The sequence below is a fragment of the Monodon monoceros genome, unplaced genomic scaffold, assembly GCF_005190385.1.
Source record: "Monodon monoceros isolate NGI ecotype Baffin Bay Population unplaced genomic scaffold, NGI_Narwhal_1 Super_Scaffold_18, whole genome shotgun sequence".
NCBI lineage: Eukaryota > Metazoa > Chordata > Mammalia > Artiodactyla > Monodontidae > Monodon > Monodon monoceros.
The window spans coordinates 137,534,407-137,546,928 of NW_021703774.1; the positions used below are offsets into that span (position 1 = coordinate 137,534,407).

At 37.8% G+C, this 12,522-nt stretch overlaps 1 protein-coding gene across 10 annotated transcripts in view; it reads left to right on the plus strand.

The window, feature by feature from the left end:
- Positions 1 to 12,522, plus strand: part of TUT4 (terminal uridylyl transferase 4) — a 142,878-nt gene that overhangs the window by 128,314 nt on the left and 2,042 nt on the right. For 5 of the 10 annotated variants that reach the window (XM_029227456.1, XM_029227452.1, XM_029227460.1 and 2 more), the window contains 5 exons: positions 2,930 to 3,045; positions 3,981 to 4,204; positions 4,820 to 4,920; positions 8,044 to 8,491; positions 12,254 to 12,412. In XM_029227456.1, coding sequence (XP_029083289.1) covers positions 2,930 to 3,045; positions 3,981 to 4,204; positions 4,820 to 4,920; positions 8,044 to 8,491; positions 12,254 to 12,412 — 1,048 coding nt within the window. The remainder of the gene's footprint in view (positions 1 to 2,929; positions 3,046 to 3,980; positions 4,205 to 4,819; positions 4,921 to 8,043; positions 8,492 to 12,253; positions 12,413 to 12,522) is intronic. The other 5 variants (XM_029227459.1, XM_029227455.1, XM_029227453.1 and 2 more) reach the window with 3 other exon arrangements.

A 12,522-nucleotide genomic window follows, 5' to 3' on the forward strand; every position in this document is an offset into this window, starting at 1 on the left:
GTTGGTTGTTTGGCCTGAGGTGTCCCAGCACTTGAGCCTACAGGCTGTTTGGTGGGGCTAGGTCTTGGGGAGGAAATGGGGTCTCCAGGAGGGCTCATGCCAATGCGTGCTCACCAGAACTGCTGCTGCCAGTGTCTTTGTCTCCTCAGTGAGCCACAGCTGCCCCCCCCCTCCTCCGGAGACCCTCCAGTACTAGCAGGTAGATCAGGCCCAGTCTCTTACGAGGTCACTGCCTTTTTCCCTGGGTCCTGGTCTGGCACGGGATCTTGTGTATGCCCTCCAAGAGTGGAGTTTCTGTTTTCCCCAGTCCTGTGGAATTCCTGCAGTCAAACCCCACTGGCTTTCAAAGACAGATTCTCGGGGGGCTCCTCCTCCCATTACCAGACCCCCAGGCTAGGAAGCCTGATGTGGGGCTCAGGACTTTTAATTCCTGTGGGAGAACTTCTGTGGTATAGTTAATTTCCAGTTTGTGGGTTGCCCACCCAGCAGGTATTGGATTTGATTTTTACCGTGATTGCACCCCTCCTACCATCTTGTTGTGGTTTCTTCTTTGTCTTTTTATGTAGGGTATCTTTTTGGGTAGGTTCCAGTGTGTTTTTTATTTTATGTTTTTGTTGATGGTTGTTCAGCAGTTGGTTGTGATTTTGGTATTTTTGTAAGAAGGGGTGAGCTCATGTCATTCTGCTCCGCCATTTTGCTGGCCAATCACCAGATATCTCTTCTTTATCAGAGACTAGTCCTTCTATATGCACTCTAGATCCATTTGTATTCTCTTTACCTTAAATCTTCAACCTCTTCATCTGTGAAAAACATTTTCAAGGATGAAATACTTAAAAATATAATTGCAGATTAGCATTAACAAATGAACATTTGCCTTCTATTTTAATGATAGGGAACACTAACTTTGAACCCCAGTTAAGCAAAATGGCTCCCCCAGAAAGTATCCTTTTTTTTCTAATTAATTAACTTATATAAAAAATTACAGTCTATTATTGTTAGTATATTTTGAAATTCTTCAATAAAAAAATTTGTGAAAATTTGCTTTCTCTTTTGTTATATAAGTACCTACATAATACCTTCAATTTTACCACAGCACCTAAAATTTTAACTTTCTGGCTCTTTACAGAAGAAGTTTGCTGACCCCAGGTCTAGGCCACATTAACTAGGATGGTGGGCTGAAGAAAGAAGAATATCTAAAGAGATAGATATTCAGGAGTAGAATGGATACAACCTGGTGATTAATTAGAGGTGATGCGTTAAGGAGAATAAATTCAGGGTGATTCCTAGGTTTCAGCCATAAGCAACTGGGTCAACTGAGAAAGGCCTTCATTTTGTCCTGTCAGAAAATATGATGATGAAAATTTTAATTAATTATATTGGTTTCATCAATAGTAAATGTATAGAATTATATTGCATCCTTTTTTAGAAATAGAACTTTACTGAGAAATAATTCATGTACTGTACAGTTCATCTATATAAAGTGAGCAATTCATTGGTTTTCAGTATATCTGCAGGATTGTGCAACCATCACTACATCTAGTTTTAGAATGTTTTGTCCTCTCTCAAGGAAACTCCTGTCCTCATTAGCAGTCAATCCTCATTCCTTTTTCGTCTCACAACTGTAGATTTGCCTACTGTGGACATTTTATGAAAATGGAATCAAAGAATATGTAGCCTTTTGTGACTGGTTTCTTTCATTTAGCAGAATGTTTTCAGGGTTCATTCATGTTGTAACATGTATCAGTACTTCATGTTTTTTTATAGTTGAATGATATTCAGTTGTATGGTTATATTATGTTTTATTTATTCATTCCTATCAGTTTGTTGGAAATTTGAATTGTTTCTACTTTTTGGCTATTATGAGTAGTGCTGCTGTGAATATTTGTGTACAAAATCTTGCGTGGATATATGTTTTCATTTCTTTTGGATGTATAACAGTAGAATTGCTGGGTAATTTTGATAAGTTTATGTTTAACTTTCTGAGGAGCTGCCAAACTTGTTTCCTAACAGAGCTGTGCTATTTTATATTCCCACCAGCAATATATGAGGGTTGCAGTTTTTCCACATCCTCACCAATACTTGTTACTGTCTTTTTTCTTTTTTAATAGCCATCCCAGTCAGTGTGTTTCTTATTACTTTTATCCCTGACATTAGATAGATTTAAGGAAGAAATCAAAGAGTGCTAAGTGGACATGTTCTCTTGCCATCCAAAGATATGGGTACTATCAGGAAAAACTAGTCTCTGTGATAGTGCAAAACTGAGGTAAAGCTTAGAAGCATAAGCAAGGTAGTAGGATAAAGCAAAAACGAGCCTGATTCTTCTAAGACTTGGGAAAATGATTTAATTCTTATTGGTTCTCTACAGTCTTTTTAGGTATATTCTACTTTATATAGCAAATGTTATATATTATTGAAATGTTGAGTGCAAATCCAGTGATATTTTAAATAAACCAGAGGATTGATTTCTTTACATAGAGCTCTTGTAAAGAGAATGATTCCTTTCTGGAAGTAGGCTGGTGGGGCAGAAAACATGAGCTTTGTAATCAGGCAGACTTAGGTTTAAATCCTTTATCTGCTACTTACCAGCGTTTTTCTGTGGGCAAACGACTTGAATTTTCTGAGCCTCAGTTTCCTCATCTATAAAATGAACATGGAAATAATATCTACTTTCATTGAGATATTACACAAAGATGCTACAGATGAATGAGAAAATAATGTGGCTGTGTAGTGGTTAGTACTGTTAGCAGCTGTGATATTGATGATGATAATTCTGAATCTTGTTTTCATATCATGGTTTTAGTTCAGTGAAATATTTGTTGATATTTATTTCCTTTTTCAAAAAATCACTTTTGCGTCTTAGTCTCCTTTCCATTTGGATTCAAAAGTTTTTAGTGATTTTTTTCCTAGTAAAGTTGTGTTTTCTCCCTAGGAGTACTTCTTTGATTCCAGAGTACTAACAGATGGAGAACTGGCTCCCAATGATCGATGTTGCCGTGTGTGTGGAAAAATAGGCCACTACATGAAAGACTGCCCTAAAAGGAGAAGGTTGGCAAATGATTATGTATCAACATTGCAGGGAAAATAAATGTGAGACAAATTGAGGCTATGACTGTGTTCAGATATGTTTTAAGTTGAGAAAGTTCAGGGCTTTCAGTTGAACCTTTAGGTCAATATATGTTTGAGTGGCATTTTGTGAAAGAGTGGGATTTACTTCTGGTACAGTGGTGTCTCATGATGTTTATTTGTTCATTTATTCATTAATTCACTCAGGTTTTTTTTTTTAACTGAAGAAGCATTTATTAACACCTACTGTGTGCTGGAAACTGTGCTAGAATCCAAGGGGAAGAAAAGACCAAGATATGGGGTTCTTGCTGAGGACCTCACAGTTATGAAAACCAATAATTAAAATATAATTAATTGAATCTTTGAGGTATATGCTGTGAGATTTGCCTATATAATATTTACCTTAAGGAATATACATCCTCTGTGCCCCCTGAAAATACATCTATGAAATATACTTTACTACGTTCTATATACTATGTTAATAGGCCAGGATAATCCCTTCTTTAGTCATCAAGTCTTGCCTAATATAAAGAGCTTAGAACTTTTCAGACAGAGTAAACTCCTAGTTTCCGTCACTGCTCTTTGTTAAATTTACAGAAGACACTTACCTTCTCTAAACCTCAAGTGTCTTCCTCTATAAAATGGAGATAGTAAATACCAACCTCTTGTTACAAGATTGTTACAAGATTAAAATTTGATACTAAATAATAAATATTGATATTGTATTATAAAACTACTAGAGTACCCAGTTTCTGCCATATGAGTAGGTGTACTATAAATGTGAGAACCCTTGCCTTCAAAATGATGCATGAAATGATGGGCACATTAATCCCTTTATTGTGAGACTCTTGTATAGTTTAGTTTGTTCTATAGTTCATTCAGTTGATAAGTCCCTAGCCCCACATTATTGGTATCAGCAGTTTACTGTTTAGACTAAAGAAGAAAGACAGTGAAGAAGAGAAGGAAGGGAATGAAGAGGAGAAAGACTCCCGAGACCTTCTTGACCCCCGAGACCTCCACGACACTCGAGACTTTAGAGACCCCAGAGACCTCAGATGTTTTATCTGTGGAGATGCAGGACATGTGCGAAGGGAGTGCCCAGAGGTCAAGCTGGCCCGTCAGAGGAATAGCAGTGTGGCAGGTAAATAGAAAAGGCCAAAAATAGTTTCTGGTGGAAATAAAGTCATTTATGTTGGTGTCATTCTAAGGACCTTGATTATTCTCTATTCTAAACATAGCTGTATGATTTTGGACCTTAACAATCTATCAAAGAGAGAGAGATTTTTGGGGGAACATATAGGAGAAATTATATCTCTTCCCACTGCTTTTATGAGAGAGGGAGATCTGTTCCTGTTATGTATCACAAGGAATTTCATGAATTAGAAACCCAAATGAGAGTTTATTGAAAGAAAAAAACAAAATATAAGTGATGATTTCCAGTTATTCAGATTCTTATTGCAGAAGTTATTTTCTTAAATAAATATATTGTCTCCTTTAGAAAAGCAATATGACACTTGTTCTTGTTTCCAGGACCAGTGTATTTTTTTTTAATGCTCTAAGGATTGAGAAATGGCTTAACAAACAAGAAAAAAAATGAGTTGTTAAAAGTCCTTCACTAACATAATCATAAGTTTAAAAGTCCAAGTTTATAAAATCTCAGATTTGAGACTGTTGTACTGAAGAAGAGAGTTTATTGATTGTCGTTTCTCTGTTATTTTCTTTATCTGTTGAATTTCTTTTTGATGTCTTCTCTTAGCAGCCCAGCTGGTCCGCAATCTTGTGAATGCCCAACAAGTGGCTGGTTCAGCCCAACAACAAGGTGATCAGTCCATAAGGACTAGACAGTCCTCAGAATGTGTAAGTACTCTGCCTGTAGATGGGTTGGTCTTGGCAGGAAGATAGTACTAATTTTGGTAGGTGATAGGATCTTTCAGATTGGTAAATACAATCTTCCAGATTACACAGTGCTTTATAGAGGTGTCCTTGCTAGGCACATCAGCTAGAATGAGCATTACTTTTGGAGTAATGTAGATCTGGGTTTATATCTATGGGCAAGCTACTTAACTTCAGTGAACCTATTTCTTATTTGTAAAATAAGGTAACTACCAAATAAGGTTGTTGGTTGGATTAAAATGAGGTGATAGGGCTTCCCTGGTGGCGCAGTGGTTAAGAGTACGCCTGCTGATGCATGGGACACGGGTTTGTGCCCTGGTCCGGGAAGATCCCACATGCCGCGGAGCTGCTAGGCCCGTGAGCCATGGCCGCTGAGCCTGCGCATCCGGAACCTGTGCTCTGCAACAGGAGAGGCCACAGCAGTGAGAGGCCCGCGTACAGCAAAAAAAAAAAAAAAAAAAAAAAATTAGGTGATAACTTTGATGTTCTAACTTTTGCATAATGGAAGAATATGAGTACCATTAATTAAAAATAGACCCCAAAATTGAGATGTATTAAGGGTTTAGTACTGTTAGGGCAATACATGCATGGCACTTCACTTGCTTGAAATTTTGTGTGTCTTCTCATCGCTGATATGGATACCTAGTGAACTATATATCCTGTGAAAGATGGAGTATTTAATTAGTGTTCAGATTCACAGGTCTATTAACTTTGCTGAGTTGCTCTAACCTTTGTCTAAATCTGTATTCACCTTGCACTTCTTAAATTAATAGTTAAATACTAACTGAATGCTTACTCTAAATCTGACACTATGCTTTTAGTGCTTCACACGTATTATCACATTTAATCCTTTGAATGGACATGTGAAGTGGTAGGTATTGGTATGATCAAATTTTACAAATTGGGAAGCTGAGAATAAGAAAAATTAAAAGATTCAAACCCAGGTCTGTGTAGCTTCAAAGCTGTTATCTGTTAAAACATGCTAAATCTGATGTGATCTGTATTTTAGAAAAAATTCTTAGAGAATTTGAAGAGCAACAGTAGGGCTTGTCTTGGAAAAACATTTAGGAGCCCATTAACACTACCTCAAACATTTGAATATGTACTACTATGGGCCTGACAGTTTCATAAAAGTTATATAATAACAGTTATATTAACTAATATTTATTGAGTGCTGTATGCTATATATGCATTCGTTCTTCCTGTTTCTTACTAAAAAATATTTTTAAAATGTTGAAAAATTATAGAAAATAATAAACATCCATGCACTACCACCAGGTTTTAACAATTCTTAATGCTTTGTTGTTTTTGGTTTGTTAAAATATTACCCACAGTTGACAACCCCTATGCATTCCTCTTGGATGCTGTTCCCATCTTAAACTTCCTACCATCCCTTCCTTGCTACTAAAATGTATCTTCTATTCTGAATTTGGTGTTTATATTTTTGACATATATTGTTGTAGTTAATCTTCATAAAAACCTCTGATGTAGATTCTATTATTATTTATACCTTACGGGTGAAGAAGCTGAGATTTAAGTTTCTTGCATGAGGTCAGCAGGCACTTGGAACCAGAACTTGTATCCTTAGGTTCTGTCTCCAAAACCTGTGCTCTAATCACTTTCCTGTGGTGCCCCTAACTTTCATCTTCTGCTTCTAGCACTCACTTTTTTCTCACCTGAGATTTGGGTAAGAGTCTGACTAATGAACATTGCTATTTGGAGGTCTCACAAAGCACTGCAGCTTCAGCATGTCTAGAATGTAGCTTATATTTCTTTCCAACTCCCCAGGTTTGCCTCTTCCTCCTGTGTTCTCCATCTCATTGAATGATCCCGCTATCTATCTAGTTTCCTGAACTACTACTCCTCCCTCAGCCTCCACATCCAGTCAGTCACAAGGTCCTGTTGTTTCTATCTGTAAAAAATAGCTTACAACCATTTGCTTCCCTAGCCTAGGCAACCATTTCAGATTCCAATTACTTTTTTTTTTTAAAGGACATGATTTTTGTACCTATAACCTTTAATTATGTTGTTCCCTCTAACTGAATCTTCCGTTTTCCTTATCTCTACCCTTTTATCAGACTGTTTTCTATTTATCTTGAGTCTCAGCTTAAAGGTCACTTCCTTCAGGAAGATTTCCACTTTCCTTCATCTTATCTTCCCTCCTTCTCCCAAAGTGGGTTTAGGTGTTCCTGCTCTGGGATTTCATTGTATATTATACAGTGTTTATCATAGTAATTATTATACTGTATTGTGATTGCTTATGTAAACTTTATCTGTTCCTCCTCTTTTCCCCCATTGACTTTAAGCTTTATGAGGACATACATGTTAGTATTATATTTTTAATACCTAGAACAATGCCCAGTACATAATTTTTTTAATTCTTTTTTATAAAATTACTTTTTTTATTTATTTAGTTTTTGGCTGCGTTGGGTCTTCATTGCTGCCGGCAGGCTTTCTCTATTTGCGGCAAGCTGGGGCCACTCTTCGTTGTGGTGCTCAGGCTTCTCATTGCGGTGGCTTCTCTTGTTGTGGAGCATGGGCTCTAGGTGCGTGGGCTTCAGTAGTTGTGGCACACGGGCTCAGTAGTTGTGGCTCATGGGCTTAGTTGCTCCATGGCATGTGGGATCTTCCCGGACTAGGGCTCTAACCCGTGTCCCCTGCATTGGCAGGTAGATTCTTAACCACTGCACCACCAGGGAAGTCCCCGCAATACTTAATTGACACTCAGTAAATGCTTGTTGAGGAGCTGAATGAAAGTGACTCTGAGATATTTAGATGTAAATTTCTAGTTAAAATTGGAATTGTGGGTTCTACATGATGGGTATGATGTCTGGGCTCTCTTCTTTGGGCAGTGAAAAGGTTTATGAGATAAAACCTCTGTGAGAGAGGGTTTGAGAACTTTGGGAAAAACTCTACCTTCATATAAAATGAGGTTCTGTTATTATTTGTTACTATGTATATCATAGAGTTCTATTTATAATATTCTAGTAAAATAACTCCATAGTTTTATATTTTGATAATCTCTGCTTTTATAAAATTAAGATGTTTGTAAATTAATTTTAAAATGTTTTTTTTTTTTCTTTGCAGTCTGATTCACCATCTTATTCTCCTCAGCCCCAGCCATTTCCACAGAACTCTTCCCAATCCACTGCCATTACCCAGCCTCCATCTCAGCCAGGATCCCAACCCAAGCTTGGCCCACCTCAGCAGGGGGCCCAGCCCCCCCATCAGGTCCAGATGCCTATGTATAACTTTCCTCAGTCACCACCAGCTCAGTATTCTCCCATGCACAATATGGGATTGTTGCCAATGCACCCCCTCCAGATCCCTGCCCCATCCTGGCCTATTCACGGCCCAGTGATCCATTCTGCACCAGGCAGCGCCCCCAGCAATATTGGCCTGAACGATCCCAGCATCATCTTTGCACAGCCTGCTGCCAGACCTGTGGCAATCCCTAGCTCCTCTCATGATGGACACTGGCCTCGTACTGTGGCTCCAAATTCCCTGGTGAACAATGGTACAGTGGGAAATTCGGGTAACCCTTCCTTTTCTTCTTTTTTATCTGTCTGTCTGTAGAAAGGTTGGATGATTGGTATTATTGGTTGAACCTGGGAAGTAAATGTGAGTAAAAAGATGGCAAGCAGTATTTGTGCAGGGGCAGTATAACATTAGACAAAGAGTATAGGCTGCGGATTCAGACTGCCTGGATATGAATCCTGGCTCTGCCATTTATTATGTGGCATTGGGCAGTTGCGTAATCTATTTGTGCATTGGTTTCATCTGTAAAATAGGTGAATTAATAGCACCTAACTCGCAGGGATGTTGTGAATATTAAATGAGGTAATAAACATAAATTTTAGTTATTATTTTGTTATTATTTTGAATTTTCGCTGCAGTCTTGCTTGGTGTAGGTATTACTAGCATTCATTTTACAGTTGAGGAAATTGAAGGGTTAAGTAACTCTCATCCTATCGTAATCATAGTAGATCCAAGATTTAAACCAGTTTCTTTCTTCAAAACCTGTAATCTTTGCCTTAGACCCTTAACTATCTTTTAGTAAGGAGCAATTTTTTGTTTGTTTGTTTTGTTTTGTTTTTTTTCTTTTTTGGTGGTACGCGGGCCTCTCACTGTTGTGGCCTCTTGCGCAGGCTCAGCGGCCATGGCTCACGGGCCCAGCCGCTCCGTGGCATGTGGGATCTTCCCGGACCGGGGCACAAACCCGTGTCCCCTGCATTGGCAGGCGGACTCTCAACCACTGCGCCACCAGGAATCCCATAAATTAACTTTTTTTGTTTGTTTGTTTTATTTTTAATATTTATTTACTTCTCTGGCTACGTGAGGTCTTAGTTGTAGCATGCGGGCTCTTTTAGTTGCGGCATGCGGGATCTAGTTCCCTGACCAGGGATCGAACCCGGGCCCCCTACATTGGGAGCGTGGAGTCTTAACCACTGGACCACAAGGGAAGTCCCCTTATAGTAAGGAGCAACTTTTAAAAAAGAAAAAGATTAGTAGCACTTTGCAGCTTAAGAAAGAATAGTTTTTGTTTTTTTTTTACTGATATCTAAGTAATACATATTCTTTGTAGAGCATTTGAAAAAGAAAAAGAAAATCATATATAATCTCAATTCCTAGACAGAACTGCTCAGAAATATTTTGGTGTATTACCATCCAGTCATTTTTTTATCTTTGCATATTTAAAAATAGTTGATGAAGTCCATTCATCTAGTTTTATATGTAGATTTTTTCTTACTAGGGAAAATTTAAAATGTACACAAAAGGAGAGATTAAAGTATAATGACCCCCCCCATTACCCAGATTTAGCAGTTATCAGTATTTTCTATTTACTTTGTGATTCTTCTGTAATTTTTGTCTGTGATTCTTTTCCTTATTAACTGCTTGGTTATCCTGAAATATTGTTTGTATAGGAAATGCAGACTAAAAGCTTGATTCTTTCCCTTTATCAATTTTCAAAATAATTTTAGTGATAATTTTAAGCAAATATATATTATTCCTTAAAGCGCTGAGACCTCTTTGGAATAATACAGGTAATATATTTTGCTGAGCAGAAATTCCAGAATGTGGGAACTCATTTAAATTTCCAGGAACAAAGGATATGTGTCATACATGGCCATTCTAATGTGGCCTCTGCTTCTCTCATTCAACAAATATTTATTGTGTGCATGCCACGATATGCATCTTGATAGTCACTGAGTTATATAACCATGAAGACAGACCCAGTGCTTTGCCTTTTGATATATCGACTCAGTTTTAACTCCTTCTTCTCCCTACCTCCTTGATCTCTGTTTCAGCCTTAATGAACTAATTAATTAACATCCTACAAGCACACCGTACTCTTACCCCTGATTGTTTACCTAAGTTGTTCCCTCTGCCTGGAATATCCTCTCCATTAACTCTCCTGCTCACTCTCACCTCTTTCTCCTTTGCTCCAAAGCTTGGCTAACTTACTCATCCTCCGTTTTAAAATTTAGATCACTTTCTTCAGGAAGTCTTTAATTCCTGTTGATCCTGTCTTCCAGTTGTATTAGGTATTATTTCCCTCCTTCATGTTTCCTTAATATCCATATTATAACACTTGTCTTCCTGTGTTGAAATCGCCTGTCTACTTGTCTGCATAATGCATTAGACTGAACTTTTAGAGGTTATGAATTGTTTCTTGCCTGTCATTGTCTCCCTGGTGTCCAGTATAGTGCCTGATGTAGATACATTATTTGTATAATGTATTATTATTATGTAATAAAGTGTTACACAGCAAATATTATTTGTTGGATAGGTGTGCAACTCCTAGTTAATATTACAGCTAAAGTTAACATTATGTTAAAAATGGAGAGACCGGATGGGGATATATTAAAATGATACTAGTGGTTGTATTAGAGTAGGAGGTTGTATGAATAGTTTTTACCCCATTTTTCAGATTATCTTTAATGATAATTTTTCAGACTATCTTTAATTGTATTATGAAAATACTTGGTTGGGAAAAATGGCCAAGAGAGATTGAAGGATATTCTAAAAGATACCCTTTTATGTTAAAACATTTCTCAATTGGTCAGGACCTCAATACTGTATACCCAGTCTTATTTTTTGTAAACTCTGAGCTCTGCAGCTTTAGCTCTTAGTTGTAACTTGGCTTTATGAACTTGCAGTGAACCAGCTGCTTTGTTTACCTGGTTACCTCCTGAGAAGACTGAGCTTGGTAGGAGTGTGGCTAGGAGTGTGGTTTCAGTTTTCTTGCTGCCTACTCCTCCCTATCCTGTACCTCCTAACTTCCTGCTAGGAAGTTTAGTGAATAAGGACAGTGTCTTTTAGATTATTTCCTGCCACATTGTGATCCTGAATGAGAAAAGCCACCAGAAATGATCCAGAAGATTCAGGGGTTACTGTGCTTTGAAAGACGTACTTAAAGATAGATCTTAAAGGGAAGTAGATTGGTGGGAGTGGTTTGCCATAGAAAGAATAGGACTCATATTTTTTGAGTTCCTGCTTAATGTGACATAATTTGTGTAAGCTACTTTATTTTTGTTATCTTATTTAATCCTCATAACAACCTGGGGTTCATAATTAAACCTTAGTAATTTTTGTAACTGGTATTTGAACTTAGACCTATTTGGCTCCAATGCCCAAGTTTTCAGCTATTTCACCACAATGCCTCAGCTTCTAATAGGATCTCCTTCCAGGCCAAGATATAATTGATTCTGGTATAGTTGGCATTGCCTTTAGGATAAGATGTTAAGCTCCTTAGTGATGTACTAAGGTTCTTTGAAATATAGATCCTACCTACCTGTCCAGCCTTTTCTCTTACCGCTGCCTTCCTTTACCTCTGTCTCTGTATTGCCAATGGTCTTGCAGCTTCCCAAACTTGCTGTATTTTCCGGCTTCCTGGCTTTTGAGCACACTATTCCTTCTGTCTAAAATGTCCTCCTTGTCCCATTTTGCATAACTTGTTCTTTGTCCTTTAACACTCAATTTAGTCCATCATTTTAGGAAAACCTTCTCTGTCCTTGAACAATTGGGTTAGTCCTCACTTTAGACACCTTCCACCACTCTGTTATAGCAATTACCACATATTATTGTGTATGTCTTCTTAAATGTTTCCTTTATGAATAATTTGAGAACAATTACAGTGTTTTTATTCCTTAAAAAAATTTTTTTGGTATCCTCTGCATTTAGCATATTTCTTGGTCAGTAGTAGATACTCAATAAATCTTTGTGGAATGAAGGAATATTTGAATGAACAAAGTGATGTTTTAAAATATGTCTCTCCTTTATTGTTGAAATGCAGAGCCAGGATTTCCAGGACTAAATCCTCCAATTCCTTGGGAACATGCACCACGACCCCATTTCCCTCTTGTCCCAGCTTCGTGGCCTTATGGTTTGCATCAGAACTTCATGCATCAGGGAAATGCCAGATTTCAGCCCAACAAACCCTTCTATACTCAAGGTACCATTGCTTACGTATTTGTCACAGGCTGGGTGGGTTTTGTTCTGGGACAAGGAGCCTTTGTAAAGGCCAGGATCTTGGAGTGAAAATTTATGAATTCAGTAAATATT